Genomic DNA, 21,177 nt, shown 5'->3' on the forward strand with positions numbered 1-21,177 from the left:
TCCGAATAGCACTGTTCATCGGATATTCGTATCCGTCAAAAACCGTGATACCATATCCATATGCGAACTATTCGAGAATTATCCGCTCCGAAAGGTATCCGTACTCGTTTTTCTCCGGAGCGGACGGAAATTATCCGCTCTGTTTACATCCTTATAAAGTTATAATTGCGGTTATAGATGAATATAGTTCTTTTTCTCCAAGAAAATAAAGTGTATAACACTAATCGCCATTAGCACTACACGTTTTGGAGAGGCGGGACCTGCCATGAGGGGAGTTGGACGTGACCTTCTCTGCTTGTGCGATGTGAGTCCCTCACGAAACCACAATGATGGTCACTTTAGGTGACTGTTGACGGTCGTTAGCGATCAGTTCCGACCGTCAATATTACCAAAATAGAGAAGAACTAGTTATGCTTGCAATGTATATCCATGTTAGAATAATAATATTCCACTAGTATTTGGTTCACTAACCTTTTGTAGAGAATAACCATAAAGTGGAGGAGAGTCGACATCGAATCAGATGATAAATCAATCGGACGATGTCGAGAATTAGACTTATGTATGAATGGGCCAAGAACTCAGAATTGACACGATGAATTGGGCCAAAATTCACAAGTCTGCAGTGAGAAACAGAAGAGGAGGCCACCTACCGAGTTTGGGCCAGGTCGACCCAGCCCATGGTTCGGCCGAACCCTTCTCAGCGCCATCCGATCTAGTGCTTCGCTTGGACGGTGTGGATTAGCCCCTAATGACGGTTGGAGGGTATTTCTGACCATTCCAACCGTCACAACCGTCATTGGGAGGCTATAAAAGGACTTGCCATTCTCACTTCACTCACACACCTCAAGCAAGAGTTCTCTCAAGTTGCTTTAGTGTTCTCAAGCTAGTGGAATAGGAGTAGAGTAGAAATCGGAGTCCGGAAGCCTTCGGAAGAGTTCGGGTATGGCTCTAGTAGCTCTTCTCTTCTCTTTTGTAAGCTTTGTACTATTATTAGAATACTCTTCTTTATATATTTATGGTATTGGAATACTTTTCGAGTATATGAATGCCAACTTTACATTATGTTCATGTTATACTGATTATACTGCTAGCTTATCTGGGAGATGCTTTGGTACGGGTATAGTGTTTGCTTATGCAATTACTCTATGTCATGACGATGATATTAGAGTAGTATGTGGTAGTTTAGGCGTGGTGTCTAGATTATGTGATATCATTATTTGGGGTTATATGCTACGGATGAGAGGTGGGCTGCTGATGGTGACAGCTCAGTACGGGTATTCCTCCGCGTGTGTATATAGTCCTAAGTTAATTTCCTAGGGAGGGTACCCCTCCGTATTTAGCCCCGGTTGTATGGTCATGACGGGCTGTCGTAAGGAACTCGACAGTCAGGGGTGGCTTCTCGAAGTACCAGGAGGGCATCGGATAGAGGTTATTAACTAGTATGTCAGATAACTAGGATGTATGTATACTAGAAGTATATGAATAGATTCTCTTTCTATTTTCTTTCCACTTAGCCTCGATATTTTTCATATGAGAATGAGTAGTTTCCTGCTTGTGTGTCACACTACCTTTTGATTTATCTTAACCCCTGCTTAGACTATGATTATTACAAGTAACATATAAATTATTGGCCAGGTTCTCTCTATTATGATCTTCCCATGGGATTAAATAAATACATGTTGACGGCCGTTATCGATCAGTTTCGACCGTCAATATTACCAAAATAGAGGAGAACTAGTGATGCTTGCAATGCATATAAATGTTAGAATAATAATATTCCACTAGTGTATTAACACTAGTGGAATATTATTATTCTAACATGGATATGTATTGCAAGCATAACTAGTTCTCCTCTATTTTGGTAATATTGACGGTCGAAACTGATCGCTAACGACCATCAACAGTTTGTCGACCACCATTAACCCCTCCCTGGTTATCATTACTCCAAAGAGGTGATCTAACAAACTGTCAGGGTTATGGATACCACATACCTAATAGTAGTTGACTAAGCTCGGCATGGCTGTCACGCCCTAAAAATCGACTAAATTAAAAATGCATATTTTAAATCATTTTTAGAAATTATTTTAAAAGCCTACAAGCTAAACCCTAATTTTCTAGGAAAATTTTCAACATAAAAATAAGCTAGATAAAATTTTATTAAATACTATGCTTGTTCCTCTATTTTCTAGATTTTTCTGGGAATTATTTGAGCAAGGGAAGTATTTTTAATAATTGAAACAACATTTCACAAATTATTTTATTCAAAAAAGTTCAAAAAAGCCCTCCCTAAGCCGTTGGGCTGAATTCGGCCCAATACTCTCTCTCTCCCGCGCGGCCCAAGCCGGCCCAGCTCAGCCGCCGCCCCTTCTCCTCCAGCCGCCGACATGTGGGGCCCACATGTCGGAGGTGTCTTCTACCTCCGGCCGGTCGCCGTTTGCCGCCTGAGCCGCCTCCTTTCTCCTCTCAAATCCACTCCAATCCGACCCCGATTCCTCCGGGTTTTTGAGGGGTTTTGATCCTCTCGTTCTCCTCTATCTTTTCCCCCAAGATTTGGAGCAAATCGTTGAGTATCTTGTCCGAATCAAACTCGTTTTCGAGTTTATCTCCGAAACCGAGTTTTGATTTTCTCGGATCGATTTCTTGCGGGAGGAGTTCGATCTCTTCAATCCAATGCTATAAATAGGATCACCTCGTCGTCCTCTTTCGTTTGCCCCATCTCCTGTCCTCTCCCATGCTCCGTAGCGCCGCCGCCGCACGCGTTTAGTCCGCCGCCGCCGCCGGCCGTCTTCAGCCGCGCCGCGCCGCCGCTTGTGCCGTCGCCGCCGCTTGCCGCCGCCGCCGTTAGGTGCGCCGTGGTGAGGAGAACCTCGGCCGCCCGTCCCCCTTCGCCGCCGACCACCGGAGCTCCGCCGTCGCCGTCAAGCCGAACCGCCGCCGCCGTCCTCTTCGTCGCCGGTCGTCGTCGGTCATCGGTAGACGTTGTGGTGAGTACCGTTGGGTTCGCCTCGTCGTCCTCTACGCGTAGGTGTCCTCCAATCACCCGGCCAAGGTCCCTATCTCCGGCGAGCTTGCTAACCCTAGCCGGCTGCCGTGGGGTGACGTCATGCTGACGTCATCAGGGTTTTTCTTTTTCCCGATTTTCTAATAGATTAAAACTTCGGAAAATCATAACTAAATAACCGTAGATCCGTTTCAGGTGGTTCAAGTTGCTAAATTTTTCTAAAATCAAGATCTACATGTTAAAAATATTCACATGTACTGTTTATGCTTGTTTTTGTACTGTTTTGTTGATTTTTGTTTAATTGCTTTAGTTTCCGACGTTCCGGAGGAGAGCGTTTCCGTTGAGGAAGGTTCCGAAGCGTTTGCGGAAGCCCAAGGCAAGTCACACAGATCCCAAACAACCCTTTGAGCATGTTGAACCCATTTAAAGCTAATGTTTTATTTCAACTATGCATTGTTTTCGAATGTCATCGGGTGGTGAACCTTTCCCAGTTAATTATTGGCCGAAGATGACTTTATTTTCCTATGGGTTATAATTTGATTAGCATGAACCTTATATATTGGATTGGTTCAGCTAAACGCTATTTGTAAGTTTGCTTAGCCATGCCTAGAAACATAGCTAATTAAAGGGATTAATTATAAACTATGTTATATTATTATTATTAATTATGGTTATTAAATGGTAGCTCACGATGGTTAATCGTGTGATGTTAATTAATTGATAATTAAAACCTGGTTAAGGTGGGTTGTGAGCATATGGTTTTGATGGTTGTGCTCATGACAATTAAGGACCGGTTCGCGAGCTACTGTTGTGAAACATTTATCGTGCCAGCCACAAGCCAGCGTGGGCAACGGCTTTATCTTTTGTATAACGTGATTCATTATAGTGCGCCAGACTGAGAAGTGGCGAGAAGTCCACGGGGGTCGCTGGGGAGTCCATGCCTTGTTTATAAGGGGGTGATTATGATCCAGGAAAGGTGCGCTGTAATGGGTTATGTTGTGCGAGGGGTATTGTCACAACTCCTTTCTGAGGTACCGTGGTGGTATTGAGGCACATGGTGACATGATGTGGGGTTGTGTCTTGTGGGTACAGTGGTACACCTCTGATCAGAGTTTAAACTATTCGAATAGCCGTACCCGCGGTTATGGGTGAGTTGAGCAATGTTTTTCGTGATTAGTCTCACACTACTCATCAATGTTAATAATGTGATAATTAATTTGACTCCTGGTTTGGAATGGATAATTCCTGGTTTGGAGGTTTAATTTGTTCAACTGGGGTTGGTTGTTCAAATGTGGTTGGGCCTATGCAACATGGGTGTGTTGTATGGTGTTATTTAATATTGATTAATTATTCAACTGTTTTACTATTCTCTTAAATATTTATTAAATGCTATTTTTGCAAATGAGCTATATTATGCCATCCTTTGTTATCCTGTGCACTTGCATATTTGCTGTGTGACTTGTTGAGTATGTCATATGCTCATTCTTGCAATATTCATTCATCAGAAGAGGAGTATCTCAGTGAAGGTGATGATCTGGAGGATTAGGCTTGTTCTTGGTTAAGATACCTGTGGAGTGGAGTCGCCATAGCTGTTCCGTAGTTTGTTATCGTTTTATTTTTCCGCTGCGTAGAATGTTATTCTTTGAGAGGAACTATCTACCTCTGTAATCTTTTATTATTTGCGAATATTAAATAGTTATTTATTTGTACTCTATTATTAATTTGTCATTGTGTGCCTCGGTTGATTCCTGGACGAGGGTTTAACACACATGTAAGCGTTTGGAATTTTGGATAGAAATTCCGGGCGTGACAATGGCCCACCACATACCAAGTCTTATACGAAATCATACCTCATATATAGAAAGAGTTCTGGATAAGGAAGGACAAATAGAGTTCTATATGGAAACTATAAGGACTATTCAGATCGTATCCATACTTGTTTCCATCTCTTTTACCTCATTCTCGCATGTACCTTGGTACCAACGATCCCCATACTATGCAAATTCTATCGTCGTCGTGTGATGTTGTGATAGCGACAACCAAGACCGACTAGATTGCTGTTGTCACCAGGATGATAACGTCTAGGATTGACTAGATCGGGGCGACAACGGACAAGGTTAACGACATCACACGGTGATGACGAAACTTGAGATCCCCAGACCTCTAGAGGGACCGAGGACGGGGCCGTAGGTCCAGGAGCTGAACCTCCGACTACAATAATTCCTCATCATCTTCGTCGTGGTCAGGAGGCAGTTCTCGCAAGTTGCGAGGACGCCATCCATCTATTACTCTGGATTCCGTTCAGGTGGCCGAGGTACGACTATGACTGGTCTCCAACCAGCAACGTAGCAATCCTCGTACCACAACTTCTAATGGTAGAGGTACGACTACGACTGGTTTTCCACCAGCAACGTAGCGATCCTCGTACCACGACTTTTAATGGTCGAGGTACGACTACGACTGGTCAGCAACGTAGCGATCCTCGTACCATGACTTCCAATGGTCGAGTTACGACTACGACTGGTCATCCACCAGCAACGTAGCGATTCTCGTACCACGACTTCCAATGGTCGAGTTACGACTATGACTGGTCTTTCACCAGCAACATAGCGATCCTCGTACCATGACTTCCAATGGTCGAGTTAAGACTACGACTAGTCTTCGACCAACGTTGTAGTGATTCTCCCACTACCTCTGCGATTTGTTGAGTACAACTATACACCTGGTCTTTGCCCAGCGTGGTGGTCATCTCATCATCTACATCAATTCCTGTAAGTGTTTATATGTGCAATATTTATCCGTTGATCCCCTGTTCTGACAAGCCTCCGAGAGACCTAAGGGAATTTCGGCTGGGGACGCCCAGAGCGGATAAGGCTTTGTTGGATGCTAAGAGCCGAACGACCATGTCAAATCTGGTCATGTAAGAGTGCTCAATGGACGTGTATTAACCAAGCCATGTAATCGGAAATTGACTTTTCCAACTTCACGGCTGGGGGCTAGGATTTGTCAGCTTCAGCATGGTTTGTTATAAGATTTAAGCTGCCTTTGTGGAAAATGGCTTTTCAATAAAAACAGCTGGGGGCTAGGAAGAGTTCCAAACTCCGTTTGCTGAGGGCAACTCTTGCGAGAGTACTCTTTTGTTGTCACACGCAGATTCAATTTATTTTCAATTTTTCCATACATATTATAACATGTTACCCTTTGAGCGTTCGCTCGGGGGCTATTTCTATTTAATATTCTGTTCTGAGTATTGATTTTAGGAAAGTTCCATTCAACACTGTCGAACACTCCATGTCTCTACGGTCTTACACCGGGATTCGACTAAGCGAGTACGACAAATGTTGACAAGAGAAGTCGCAGATGACACCATGAGTTTATTTCAGTTGAAGGCTTTGTCGCAAACTCTACACCCTCTCGATTACCCGAGAACGGTCGTTGGATTTCGACAAGGAATATGGAATGAAGCGATGGTGTACCTGCCGAGATGGAATTTCTTGGCTTCAATCCAAATTCTTGATTACAGCAAGACGGGAGACTTAGTCGCATGCTCCGTACCTTCTCGGTCGACATCGGAGATTAACCTAGACAAACCCAATATAGTGCCTGCGGAGGCCGGTAAAGGGAATATAGCGACGGGAGACTTAGTCGCATGCTCCGTACCTTCTCGGTCGACATCGGAGATTAACCTTGACAAACCCAATATAGTGCCTGCGGAGGCCGATAAAGGGAATATAGCGCTATCTCTAATCTCACTGAGAACGGTCAAGTGAGCATGACGACAGTTTTTCAAAGGTCTTCGGTCGAGAACACGAGTTCATTTGCATTGAAGTCGGGGGCTAAATTGCTCTAGGCCAAGCATGCTTAACCTTAGAGTTCTTTCGAGATCAGTTTCCGGAAAAGAAGTTGTAACTTGTTGATATAATATTCTATTAATCCTATTAAGTCGTGGGCCGGGATGTCAAATCGGTGGTGTATACACGGCTCACGCGGGCGGCGTGGACGCAAGACTGTGAGCAGTGGAGGATGAGGTCGAGCGGTGTGGATGGGGCGTAGCGGCGCACACTCGGGCGATGGTTTGGGGAGGCAGCGTTGTGACCATCGGTCACAAGGTTTCCCCCGAGCACGTGTCGGCGGCGGATGGGATGGACGGCGATGAGGTGGGCCAGGATGTCGACATCCTCTACAGAAGGAGGCTTGCAAGGTAAGCCTCACTGAAAACTTCCTCTCCAGTTCGGTGTGGACTCAGCTCTTTCTTTTGGCGTGAACCCTTCTCACTATCGCCAGTTTTCATGGGGGAGGGCTCCGGTGGACTGGGAGCATGGTGCAGGAGGGAAACGAGCGACCTTGCTGCTTGGTGAGAGGATGGGGTGGCGACGAGGTTGACGCGGTGCGCGGCGTGCCTGCGTTGCAGGACAGGTTGGGGCGGCGCATCAACCTGCCTGGCTCGGCATGCCACTAGCCTGGCTTGACATTTTGTCGAGCAGGTGGTGTGCATGTGCAGCCGGCTGGGCAAAAGGAAGTGAATTAGACTTTTAGGCTGCAGAAGGGATGGGCCTGCGGGGGAGGAAGAATAGACTTGGGCTGGCAGAGAGGATGGTGGCCCAACTGTAATAGCAATGTTTTGTAGAACTGTAAATGGAATTTGTAGATTCCAGATGTAATTGGAAATTGTATCTGACACTTGTAAATGGACTACAAATATGTAATGGGAGTGCATAATTGGACATTTGCTTTGGCTCTGGATTGAAATCTGGAATTGGGGTTTGGAACTGTACAAGAACTGTTTAATTGGGGTATTTGAATGGGATTCGGTTTGGCCGCTCAGTCGTCCACGTACTTCTTAGGATTTCTTTGCGATCGCTCGAGCGAACGAAAGACAACAATGCCGAGGGGCTTTAGAAGCGACGCTTGGCATACAAATCCATCGGACGCGGTAGGGTTCCAAAGGTAGGGCGATATAGACAATAGGTTTAGGTGCGGCGTATGGCATACAAATCCATTTGTCGCGGTGGGGTTCAAAGGTAGAAGTAGAGTCGAGAATATATGGGTCGACGCACGACAATTAAATCCATCGAGCGATTTTAGAGTTTCAAGCGAATGGCCGAACTCGGGGATTTTAAGTTGAAGGAATAGGGTAGAATGGAACCCGAGGGAGACCGAGTTGAAAAGATGAAGTGGGCTTAGGTTCATCTCTAAAGTTCAATTGGTCCGAGGAAGGAAACGATGTTATGACAAAGGAAAGGTTTTCAGGCTTTGATTAGCTTCGCATCGAAATGCTTGACGAATCAGACGAAGAGAAGAGAGGTCCAAGAAGGATGCCGATTGGAGTGCATCCTTTAGGTGGATCGATTTGTCCGAATGATTTGCTCGGGGAGGGTTTTAACTTAGGGGGAGGATTGAACTGCGGAATTCGAACCTGGAGGAATTACAACAAGGATTGAGATTCACAAGGATGAATTAACCGAGATCTTTGGCATAAACAATTAAATGCACACAAATAACACAAATCCCATTATGCAGGTCGGCTAGGCCTTTCACGGAGGAAAACTAGACTTTTTCATGAATTCTTTTGAAATATGCTCTTTTAAGATTTTAGTTCGTAAATAGAGTTTTGCTAGTAAATTCCTTCTAGTCTTTATTTGTAAAATAATTCCCAAACACTTATACTTTCAAAATAGGGTTTTCAGAGGTTAACTAATATTAGCCCTCATTTGTAAAAATAGTTTTCTCTGAGAAATATCTCTCAAAGTATGTTTTCTAAATATTTAGTATTTGTTTTTATTTATAAAACAAATACATCGAATAGGTTCTATTTCATAGGAAAGGGTTTTCCGAAAGATAAATGGTATTTGCAAATATTTTCTTAATTAAAATATATTTCATAATCATGGTTCTTTTAACAAATAGTATTTGAATCTAAAATAGATTTGGTTCCTAGATTTCCATCCTCGTGGTCCAAGCGCAACCGAAAAATGGAAGATAAAATCCAATAAAAGCCAGCATGATGGATTTTGGAAAAGATTTTTAATTATTACGAAATTTTAATTTCGCAATTCAAGACTGAAATTTTCAGGGTGTTACAGAAGATTACCCTGTCATTGACTATGTGTTGGTTATCCATGCCACCAAGTCGATGACAGCTAGATAAGTTATCTCAATTATTGTGCTGGTGTGATTATGATGAATAAGAGCAACACCGGCTTCGGCCAACAGGAGTAGGGCTATTACCTGTCAGATAAGGGGTCTGAATCTGTATAAAAATCCCTATATCCATCTCTTTTACCTCAATTTCGCATATACCCTGATACCAATGATCTCCATACTATGCAAATTCCGTAATCGCGATATCAAACATCGACAGAAACTATGTAATTGCTACTCGTTTGGACAATATTTTGGGCTCCTGTGTCAATATTGGAAATGCCAAATAATCACATAGAATTTCATCTACGAGAAGGTTACCCCTAATTAGGAATCACATTTCGATCACATAATAAAATCAAGACACACTTTGGAAAGACTGCTAGAAACCTTGTTGGTCTCTGCTAGGACTAGACCAAAGGCCACAAAAAATACCTCTGAGTCCTCCTAGGATACAAGGGGACCTGGAGTACAAATACAACTCCATTAGAGAGCCAGGTAAGCCAATAGAGGAACAAACAACGAGAGGAAAGCCACGACCCGATGGAGCCCTGCCGAGGTCAAGCCTTAGTTCTGTCAAGAGCCATCCGGTTATCTACCAACCATCTCATCTGTGTTCCTTATGAGATTAGAGGATATGCATACATACCCCATTTGTATTAATATTCTCTATATATATCAATAAAAAACCATCCACCCAGTCAACAAGATGTTAGTGTTATTACTCCGAAGAGAGCCTGAACCTGTATGATAATTATCATGAGTCTAACTAGCATCCCTAGGAGAGATGAGATGCAAACAGGACACAAGACCTAGGTATATAAGTTTCTTATTGTTAAGATTTTTATCAACGATAGATGCTTACACAAGTGACCCCAGTTATTCTCAAAGCTATCGTTAATTATCTAATCTATAACACTACCAAGAACAACGGATAACACGGAGGGTGTTATCATGATTTGCAGAAGTTGTTTTTGTAGAAATCAAGAATGGACCTTCATTTAGAAAATGATACATTTCAACAAATGCCTCGTTTTTCACAAGGATACTAGCAAAGGCTACGGAGCAAGAGGTATGTTAGATTTGGGCCCAATTACTACCAAGCCCACGACGGACCATTTTCTGATAGAATTCTACCGTCGGCTCACAAAACCGGACATAGATCGCTTGTTTTAATTAGCACACTGTTTTGAGGTAAACCAGGAGTCGCCCATAGTTTTGATAGTACACATGCTCACGCCTTTATACATACATCCCCTGCCCCGCATATGTCCATATATATCGTATAAGAAAGAAAAAAAAACTCAACTTTCTCCTTCATCTCTTATTTCTTCTTCCTCAACTCTAACAAAACAGATCTAGAGGGAAGCTATGGGCAAAAATACCATGGGCCCTAGCAACTCATCGGAGGATACAAAAGAATCAATGGAGCATTTGAAGGTAAGTCTCTCTCATGTTGAAATGGTAGTTACACCATATGTATCTGTGAGTGGTATTGAGCGTTTAACTTGGAGATCCAAAAATATTCTCAGATCAATGAATTTAAATTTGATTCCTCAATTGTGTTTGCCTAGGGAAAACAAGATAGTTTTGTGGTGACAACAAAGAATGATCATGTTGATCATTCTGTGCTAGAATCATCAAGCATGCTTAATCTAGGAAAGCAAGATGAACCTGACAAAGTGGAAATTCTAGCCAAGGCTACCAAGGATGTACCCGAGGAACTGGAAACTATTGAAACAAAATCCATGAATTCAGTCAAGAATACAAGCAAGAATGTTGGGAAGAGAACTCGACAAGATAACGGTGGGAGTAAAATAAAGGTTGGTGTATATTTTATAAGATCAGAGGTATATGGTTTAAATTTGTTTGGGGACAAAATAGAATAATTTCAGTTTATATTACTTTCTTGTGGTTCAGTCCAGGGTCATTACTATAGAAATTTAGTAAATGGTAAGAGAATTAAGAACTGATAAATTATAACATTGGTCAAGAGGGTGAACGATTTTGAATTAATGCCTATTTTTCGTATGCATCATTTGTGACACCATACCTTATATACAACTAGAACATTTTATTCAATATATAGTATCATATAGAGAGTATATATGATTTATTTTTTGGAAAACATATTGACATATTTATATGTGTATCCATATGCAGAAATCCTCTGATCATAATCTGCAAGGTCAAGGTATGTATGAAGTCAACCTTTTCTCTTTTATGTGTACATATCTTATTTTTGTTACCAAGCTTTTAAGTCATGTGCTAAAATTTAACTCAAATATTGCTTCTCGGGAAACATAATTGTCATGGTAAAAAGAACTCTATTTTCTCAACAGAAAAAAACCTATTTGCACTAATGTGTACTAAACTAAAGCTTTAAAGAATAACTTTAATGTTAAATAAGTAGAGTACTTAGTGGTACTCAACTTATTGACACACAAGTTTATTGACATATACAGGAACGGATAGGTCTGTGAAAGGAAGGACAATGGAGACAACTCCAGGTAATTCAAGAAAAATGGCAGTTTTTATGTGATATATAATGTACTGGTGCATACATGCTTGCACATAGTGTTTTCTGTTTGATATTCTGTCTGACCATGATGGTAAAATATTTGAGCATGCATGGATGTCTGAGAGGTATTAACATAGATAGGTTAAATAGATTCTATGTATTAACCATGGACATGAGTTATTTAACTTGGATTCTACTGCTGCAGTGATTACAATGTCGCTAAACACATTCTGCTCAAAATTATGACTTGAACTTGTTCATGCATTCTCTTTGACTATAGATGTTTGAGCAGAGTTGGGAAATAATATGTCGCATGTATTTGTAGTGCACATAATCAATAAGTTTATGAAAATATTTGTAGCATGTAAATATTTCTATAGTAGTACTTTTATTTAAGTCGGACTAAAAATATGCAGGTCCTACTCAGTACCCAAGGGGAAGGGGACCAACTAGAGGAAATCTTCCATATGGTTTTGTGTAATTGTTATTGGAGGATGTGATTTCCTAAGAATTGGAGTTTCTGCTGAAGTTCTGGAATGTTGCGCAATAGTTGCTCGAGGATGTTCTTTATTAAGAATTGGTGTCTTTGCTGAAGTTTCAAAATTTGCTTCTCATTTAAGAATTGGTGTGCTATCTGTCAACTTGTGTTAATTCAATAGCATTGAAAATGTTAGCATTTCCTTTTAAGCTTCTATTGTTATGGTCACATAGGCTTATTTATCAAATCAACTTTTGCAAGAAGTCATCATTTGCAACTACTTTTGCCAAAGGGTACATAACTTAGCAATATACAACATTTGCATCACAACGGCCAACCGACCACATAAAAGAGAGATCAAACACAGTGGAATAAAACCATATGTCAGGTTCACAGTGTTCCATAGAACTGAGGACTCGCATGTTCCATGAACGAATTTTAGATGGACTCATTTTATCATCCGAAATGAAATATTTAAAGGTGAACACAAAGTTAGGCCACCACAGTTTCCTGCAGGGGAATCTAACCAAAGAGAGCCATTAAGATCCATATCTGTGATGCAGAAAGCGATTAGGCAAATGTCTTGCCATAATCATCTAGAACTTGTTGATCAATTCCCTCGATCAATTCCCTCCTTCTTTCGAGCGATGTTGAGCGATCTTGTGACATGCTTCTTAGTGCGCTTAGGGGTAGGTTCAATCGGTGGCTCGACTGCAACACATGCAAGTTGTCGGCTACGGCCAAAGGAGCACCATGCGGAAAGGATCCTCTGTCTTCTTCTGAAGGTTCATGGATGCCGCCATCGAGCTAAACACCAACACCATCTCAAAGCCTTAAGTCCTCGGCTGCCTAGACCTCGTCGTGCCTGACTCCAGATGCTCCCAAATATAGAAAACAAAGAAATGTTGGAGATGAGGAGAACAATATATATATAGAGAAAAATTAAGAAGGGAGAACTCATCATCATTGCCATCACAGTGCCCATTGCCATCACATGGAGTTAGGTGGCGGTGTAGGTGGGGGAAGTAGCATGGCGACGCAGCTCGGAGAGGGAGGTGGTGCCATAGCTCAGAGAGGGAATTTGTGTCCCTTCAGATCCGACCCTCTATCCAAACTCCTCCGTAGTGTAGCTAGCAAACAGAGGTGGAAATATTGCTGGGGAGGAAGACGGCCGGATCCAGCCTCCTAGAGGCGAGGGATGCCTGATTAAAAAAAAATTAATGGTAAAGTAACGGAATAGGTATGTAGGGATCAGTATCAAAACATAGGAGTAGGGATTGGGCAAAACTTATAGGCATATAAGAGGTTAGCTCAATATTGAGGGACATACAAAGAATTTTCTCATGTAATAATGGATTACTAGAGGAAGTCTAAAACTAGTCTATTTATAGAGGAGGTAGGCTTAAGTGAAGTGGTTGCTTAAGCCGATTGAAACTAGAAATAAATCGATCTATAGAAGCTGTCTAGTTAAGATGTCTGCCTCTAGAATATATTTCTATAGCGATCCAAGATAAAAGCCCCTGTCCCCTTATGTATTGCATAGGAAGATTTTCTTATGGTGGATTACTCGTGCAATAAAGAGGAGCCTTTGTGAAAATAGTTTTTCTAGTAGTGACAACTTCTAATGTGAAGCTCAACTCCATCGAAAGTTATATGAATAATATATATATATATATATATATATATATATATATATATATATATATATATATATATATATATATATATATATATATATATATATATATATATATATATATATATATATATATAATTTTTGACTGCCGTAATAGATTCTAGTAATTATAATACTTATTATTGGGGAATGCATTATCTCAAATAAAAAAGTCATCTGTATCTGTAGTACTAGTTTCTTTTCTAGATCCATCCACCCAGAAAAGTGTACCAGAAGTTTCTTACCGTCAGATCAACCCAATAATCTAACGATTCAGATTGGAGTCGGATTAACAACTCTTTCCCGTCCTTGCTCCTCGCCAATCCTCTCTTCGACAAAAGGCCTGTTTGGGGGAACTTCTGCTGCAGCTTCTCTCAGAATTTCCAGCTTCCCAAACAGTCCAGATTGTCATCCTGATTCTGAGAATCTGAAGTTGTAGAATCCAGAAAATGAATTAAAACCGTCGCACGTGCCTCCACATCGCCGGTGTTCGCCCTCCACCCCGCCCGCACATCCCCGCCGCCGGCGCCCGCCCTTCATCCAGCCTGCGCCTCCCCTAGCGCCGGCGTGCTAAGGTGACGCCGGGAAGGAGCATCCAACGCATCTCACGCCCCACTCCCCCATCCACCTTTCCCCAAGGAAAACATCGGCGGCAAAACCCTAGGCTCCACCTCCATGGACGTCGACGGAGGACGAGACGACCGCGCACATAGGCTCTTCCATCGTGTCAGCTTCATGGAGACGACCATGGTGCACATGTTCGACCGCAACGATGACATGCCGATCCCCAAGGAGGAGCATGTCGCCTCCTCCCCGTCCCAGGGGAAGCCCGCGGAGGAGGAGGAAGAAGAGTTCGTGAATGTGGATGTCGACTCGTCCTATCCTGTCATTGCTATCAGATTTGTCGTCTCCTAGGATGGTTTGTAACCTAGTCCCTTTGGCTTATTACAAATGCCACTAAAATCGATTTGTTTACCTAGGGTTTGGGCTTAGGGCTTGCTTACTATACAATGCTTCGATTGTTACATTAACCATTTCAACTTTGGCTTAATCATCATAGGTTCCTTGACTTTGCTTAACCCCAAATGTTTACGTCAAATGGTCCCTCTCGTCTCGCTATGTTCATTTATTTACTCATTTTTAGGATATATTTTTCTTGGCAGGCATTATTTGCTAAGCATCTCACAAGTATCATATATAACCAGTTTCAAAATTTTCTTTATAGATCACTGTTCATCCATGCTTCTTACAGCTCAATTTATGCATATACATCATCTATGTTTTGAGATTTCTAAAGTGTTTGAACGCATGATTATATTATCGTTATCACTAAACTTTGGATGTGACTATATAACTTTTTAAGCATGTATCTCAATTAAATTCCAACAGGAGAAATTCTGATTGGAAATACATTTCTATCGGAGCAATACATTATCGTCAAAATCTTATCGCACTGCAATTCAATAGCTGCATTTTATATTTTACTTAATAAATATGGGTAATGCACATGCAAAAAATAATGATTCTTTATGATACAGGTTCCACTTTTTTTTTTTTGCGAGGGATACAGGTTCCACTTAACTGAATATCAACCCTTTTGCTTTTGACTAAATAGTTGTTGACCGTACCTGTTAGCAGCAGCAACAGATATTTGTTTAATCCGATTTCAGAAGTGCTCTTCTAGAGCTGTGCCCATGGAATATGAAATTATGAACATGTTACTTTATTTTGTGTATTGACTATGGAAGGTTTCTTTTGATTGTCTCTACTTATTTATTTTTCCACATGGGTGCTAAGTTTGCAGACCATGTAATAGTTACATAGCTGCTCAATGCGATTTGTGCAGCTCAGTTTTTGTCTCAATATACATAATGCCGTTGCTCTGAATCTGATGATAATGAATGAATGACAACAGCTATAATGCGAAGCTTGTGTTTCTGCATGACCACATTGTAACATTTTGCATTAATTTGCAGCTTCTTCGGACAAACAAAGCGGATACTTTAGGGTTATGGCTTTCTTGAGTTTACAATCTGTGCAGCTGCTGATCAAGTTGATGGTGTATCCAAAGAGCAACGACCGCCTTCGGCCAACAGGAGTAGGGTTATTACCTGACAATTCAGGGGCCCGAATCTATATAAAAATCCTCGTCCCTATCTCTTTTACTACAATCTCGCATATATCCTAGTACCAACGATCCCCATACTATACAAATACCGGAATCGCGACATCAAACGTCGACACAAATAATCTGCATTATTTTCCCATATGAAATTATGAACTGGCACAAATTGGTTTGCAAACCGGGAATTTCCCACATATTTACTATATTTCAGCCCCACCATCAAAGCATGAACCCGCTGCGCATGAACCCGTTGCGCTGGAAATTGCCTGTCTTTCTTGCAATCAAAACATAGACACCACAGATAATTAATGTGACGCATTAACTGAGTTTGTGTTCATCGCCATGGCAATGAGAGACGTTACTCCCTTAATATATTGCATAGTCATGATCCGCGTCATACACCCATCGTAGATCCATTACAATCAATGGGTACCTACTAATATTATTTAGTGTCAATTACTCTCAATGATACAAAGTAAATTTACTCGTGTGAATAAAATAACTGATAGATCTTCCATAATGTAATTACTATTTGAAGCACCTACCAATAAATTATACGTGCAAAGTCACTACTGTCATGTCAATAGTTCACTTCAAAATTAGCATGTAGTAATATGAGAATGATCTAATTAAATAAACACAAAAAAGATAAAAAATATTACCCCTACAAAACAAATACAAATAATTTGTTTTAGTTGTGCATTAATTACATGTGTACATAGCAAACGATTCAATTCAATAGCCAAGGTGAAACGAAGGGAGAAATAATGAAAGCTAATCTTGTACACTTCAATCTACAACAGAACCAAAAAAATTAGAGCAAAACCTCTCTGCTCTAGCTGGTCGAGCAAGAACAAGAGCGATGTCTCTTGATCTTTGCTCGATCAGCCCGAGAAGAGGGAGAAATGCTATATACTAAGACTGACACCTATCTCTGATAAAATAAAAATATGTATCGGTTTTTAACTGGACCCTCTAACGGCTAGTAGCCGGGGTGGGAGCCGGTTCTTAATTGGACTCCACGATCAGCAACTCTGATGTCACCTATGTAAAAGGTGTCGCATTTTATATGGAACTGACACATTTGTCTGGCAGGAAATATAGGTGACGATTCCATTTAAAAACCAACACCTATTTGCATTGAAAGGTGCCGGTTTTTTCTTTCGCCATCCCCGCGGGCGCTCAAGTGGGTGGGAATAGCGTTATAGGTGTCGTTTAGCTGTTCCGATACCTAAAGTACATACTTATATGTGCATGTCTAGTAGTGCTAGTTCAGAACCGATATTCAATATTTTTCCATGAAAATCACTTAATCTCAAGCTGGCGGCTTGCCAGTGAGTTGATTGGAGAACTTCAATATAAATGTAGGATTTTACTACGGGTGAAAAAAAAACAAAAAAAAAATCAGCTGCTCTAAAGCAGAACGAATGTTCTCGCTACTTCTCGGGCCACATGTGCTCTCAACATTATGCTCTTATACACATATCAAGAATATATGAGAAAAAACAATAGTTGTCTGTTTGTTCCCAATTACTCATCGATGGATAGAGAGAGAGCTGTATAGCGTCAAGTTGCTGCTAGCTCGCCTACTCTTCTCTCGCGTAGGACTAAGCACTGAGGTGTGCTGCTAGGCCTGTTAAAGTGCTACAAATACTCCTTGGTTCTTAAAAGAAAATTTAAAAATTTAAAAACTTTAAATTAAAAATAATTAGGATTTTATATTTATCCAAACTATAATGGATTTTGCTATCTATAATATATATGACTTTATATATCATAATTTTTAGTAAAATATTATACTTATTACGAATGCATACTAGTTCCTCCGTTTCACAATGTAAGTCATTCTAGCATTTCCCACATTCATATTAACATCAGTATGAATATGAGAAATGCTAGAATGACTTACATTGTGAAACAGAGGGAGTACTATACTCTACTACCAATGTATCAGGAACCGGAAACAAAAATAGATCGGTATGATTTTTAACTTGTAGGCACAGCGCACGGCTTTGGCTAGAGCTGTATGGTCTGCCATTGAACATCACATACCCCTATAGTCCTCGCTCCCACATGTTCGCTCCCACATGTTAACACGCAACATGGCTCAATCGCTCTTCCTTCACGGCCATCCAGCCGAGCCTAGCCCCACCACCTAGATGCTACTTTGATCAACCTGCGCCGTGCTGTAGTCCAATGGCACCGTATAGATAAATATGGTAGTTATCTTAAGAAGAAAAATAGAAAAACACACCAAATTAATAAAGATCGGGTTCATGACCAGAATATCTGTATAACCATATATGAAAAAAATTAGGAGCCCATTTAGATTGATATCATTTTCAACCATACTATTTTTGAGTAAAATTGATAAACATATGGATACATTTAGTTTTATTACTAAACATTGGTAATGCCTAAAGAGTTTTGACAATAAAATATTTAATTGATTCTACCGAAATTTTTCAATATTGCGCCGGTGATCAGTATCTGTCTGCCGGTGAGCGTGGGCAAGCTTTGAATATTTCGCCGTCAAAGTACGCATGGCAACAAGTCAAGCAGCATATACTGATCACGGAGATCAAGTAAGTCTTAACTGATTGCATGCGCGAAAAGATGAGTATCCAGCTAACAACTGCGTGTGAAGATATCTGAATTATGGTACGGTGGAGCATTAGGAGCGGATCAGATATGGTTACCATGCATGCATGGCAGTTATGAAAGTCACCATTTTCATTCCCTAAATAGGGGCAATTGCAAATTTACCACTACTTTGAATCGTTATTACAAAACTGCCACTAGAAAATTACAAAAATGCCACTAGAACTGTCATTCGAGTGGTATCCTTGCAATATTCAAAAAAACCGGTGGCAAATTTGCAAATGCCCCTTATAAATATTGCCAAGCTTTCACTCACTAGAGCTATAGCATTTGCGTCCTCGCTCGATCGATATCGGCCTCTACCACCACTCTCTCGAAATATTAGATATATAGTTGCAATTTGTATCATTAACATGTCGATCGAAGCAGGTGTTACGGCGACTGCACCCACCGTGTCGGCCATCGTCCTGACGGCGACGGTGGGGTGCCACCTTCTCAAGATCAGCGGCTACTCGCAGACAAGGCTGGTCGATAATGGCGAACGCGTCGAGTCGGCCAAGTTCAAGGCGGCCGGTCACACCTGGCGCATTGTCTTCTACCCCAACGGCAAGTACAGCATGGACCATGGCGCCTTCTCCTTCTACCTCAAGCTCATCGACAGGTCCAAGGGCGTGGATGCCGAGATCCAATTCAGCCTGCTGCCGCGGCATGGCGCGGACAGCGGTACGCTCCCGTACAGCAAACCGGAGATCATGCACACGTTCGGGAGCGCGCGCCGCAACAGCAAGTGCGGGTTCAACTGGTTCATCAGCAGGGACGAGATGGAGACGCTGCAGAACAAGTATGTCGGGGAGGATGACGACTCCATCATCCTCTGTTGCGACATCAAGGTGGTGAACAAACCGGCCATCCATCGCATTGGCCTGAACGACCTAGGGGTGTTTTGCCCCTGCGATGACGACACCTGCAAGCGCCTCCACAAGAGGTCGCTGCAGGCAGCGTCTGATATAGCTATGGAGTCTCAGCCATGTCTCGGTATCAAGGGGGGGTTCAAAAGGCTTTTCTCATACTTTCTAGCCTAATTAGCACAGTTTAATTTGTTCCAAGTCATGCCTTAGTACGTACGTACATCTTGATAACGCATGGTGTCCATGTTCGGCGAATCAATTTCTTTTAGCAGTTAATTCATTTATTAGGCTTTTATAAATTCACTGGAATGGTATTATTATATGTATTAGCTAGTAATTTATTTTCATTAATAATAAAGATGTTTGTTTCCAGAAAGAAAAGAGTACTAAATGAAAGGAGATGTTCTTGGACAGACTGTTTCTAATCGAGCTGATCCATTCGGTTGGGGGGCGATCTAGCCCAGCGCGTCTGCCGCAGCTAATTAGTTGTTCGGCATCTCGTACGTGCATGCAAGCAGTCTCGCTCTGGCGCTTTGTATTTACAGCGAGGCGGCCGGTCAGACGACGAACGGATGTTTGACCACAGCCTACAAAATTTAGGTGAAACAAGATATTATCACACGTTAAGTTTTGCTATGAATGAACATCAATTGAGCGCACACACGATGCTATTGTATACTCAGCTTTCGCCTCGTTCTTGTTTAACTCGGTTAGTGATCTCCATGAATCATGCATGCGTGGCCACCATCTGCCGTTAAAAATCAATGACAAGATAAAATAGATTTGGATAAAAGGACAACAAGATACATATTTTATATGAAAAAGTATGAATTACACCCCTAAACATTAGCGACGGTACGAATTACCCCCCTGAACCACAGAACCGGACATTTGACACCTCAAACTATTGAAACCGGACAAATTACCCCCTTAGCTCAATCCGGAGCGGTTTTGGACCTACGTGACATACACGTGGCATCAACATGGCAATTCAATTAGAAAAAAATAATAAAAAGCTATAGGCCCAATTGTCATATACTCCAATTATATCTCCAATCTCTAACGCTAGGAGCGCGGTGGGGAGGGCGGGCGGCGGCCGGAAGGCATTGCGGCGGTGTTGCCGGGAGAGATAGAGCTGCGCCGAAGGCGGATGGCAGCGTGGAGGGCCACCACCGCCGTTCCTCCCCTTTCCCCTCTCCTTCTTTGTCGATTCCCCCTTTCCTGCAGTGCAGCAGCGGGGAGGGCCGCCACCGTAGCCGCCACATTCGCGCGAGGGCGAGCTCTCTGCTGCTGGGGCTCGGGGGCGTGGCGGGGAGGCAGCCAGGCGAGCTCCGCCTCAGCCGCCGGCCACCAGAGCGAGCTTCGCCTCACACGCCCGCCGCCCAGGCGAGCTCTGCCTCCGTCACCGGCTGCCCTGTCCGCCTCCGCCTTAGTCGCCTGCTGCCCGGGTGAGCTCCGCCTCCGCCGCCAGTCACCGGTCGAACTCCATCTCCGCCGCCGGTCGCCGGTCCAACTCCATCTCCGCCACCGGCCGCCCAAGCGAGCTCCGCTTCTTTCGCCCACTGCACGGGCAAGCTCCTCCTCCGCCACCGGCCGCCCGGTCCGCCTCTGCCTCCACTACCGCCATCGGCCGCCCGGGCGAGCTCCACCTCCATCGCCGGCCGCCCGGTCCACCTCCATCGGCACAGCCAGCCGCCCGAGAGAGAGAGAGAGAGAGAGCAATTGAG

At 42.5% G+C, this 21,177-nt stretch overlaps 2 protein-coding genes, 1 long non-coding RNA gene and 1 other non-coding gene across 4 annotated transcripts; all 4 read left to right on the plus strand.

The window, feature by feature from the left end:
• Nucleotides 1-2,407: 2,407 nt before the first annotated feature.
• On the plus strand, nucleotides 2,408-4,722 carry LOC136357481 (uncharacterized). Its single transcript, XR_010742787.1, has 3 exons — nucleotides 2,408-2,984; nucleotides 3,312-3,377; nucleotides 4,507-4,722. It is a non-coding gene; the product is annotated as an uncharacterized lncRNA (long non-coding RNA).
• A 2,271-nt stretch (nucleotides 4,723-6,993) lies between these two features.
• Nucleotides 6,994-7,727, plus strand: LOC4342967 (uncharacterized). Its single transcript, XR_010742639.1, has 2 exons — nucleotides 6,994-7,202; nucleotides 7,286-7,727. It is a non-coding gene; the product is annotated as an uncharacterized protein (transcript).
• A 2,695-nt stretch (nucleotides 7,728-10,422) lies between these two features.
• Nucleotides 10,423-12,355, plus strand: LOC9272438 (uncharacterized). Its single transcript, XM_015790291.3, has 5 exons — nucleotides 10,423-10,582; nucleotides 10,717-10,965; nucleotides 11,306-11,336; nucleotides 11,608-11,652; nucleotides 12,080-12,355. Exons 1-5 carry the CDS (start codon nucleotides 10,514-10,516, stop codon nucleotides 12,142-12,144), a joined length of 459 nt encoding a protein of 152 aa, XP_015645777.1. The 5' UTR covers nucleotides 10,423-10,513; the 3' UTR covers nucleotides 12,145-12,355.
• Nucleotides 12,356-18,859: 6,504 nt separating this feature from the next.
• Nucleotides 18,860-19,831, plus strand: LOC4342968 (BTB/POZ and MATH domain-containing protein 4). Its single transcript, XM_015790912.2, has one exon. The coding sequence runs from the start codon at nucleotides 18,956-18,958 to the stop codon at nucleotides 19,622-19,624; it is 669 nt and encodes a 222-aa protein (XP_015646398.1). The 5' UTR covers nucleotides 18,860-18,955; the 3' UTR covers nucleotides 19,625-19,831.
• The last annotated feature ends 1,346 nt before the right edge of the window (nucleotides 19,832-21,177 follow it).

Source organism: Oryza sativa, chromosome 7 (assembly GCF_034140825.1).
Source record: "Oryza sativa Japonica Group chromosome 7, ASM3414082v1".
NCBI classification, from domain to species: domain Eukaryota; kingdom Viridiplantae; phylum Streptophyta; class Magnoliopsida; order Poales; family Poaceae; genus Oryza; species Oryza sativa.

Bases quoted from the DNA above. Each gene is read 5' to 3' on its own strand.
- LOC9272438 (XM_015790291.3), top strand. From the start codon at position 10,514: ATGGGCAAAAATACCATGGGCCCTAGCAACTCATCGGAGGATACAAAA. The intron at 11,337-11,607 runs GTATGTATGAAG...TGACATATACAG, and splicing joins TCATAATCTGCAAGGTCAAG to GAACGGATAGGTCTGTGAAA. The intron at 11,653-12,079 runs GTAATTCAAGAA...AAAAATATGCAG, and splicing joins GACAATGGAGACAACTCCAG to GTCCTACTCAGTACCCAAGG.
- LOC4342968 (XM_015790912.2), top strand. From the start codon at position 18,956: ATGTCGATCGAAGCAGGTGTTACGGCGACTGCACCCACCGTGTCGGCC.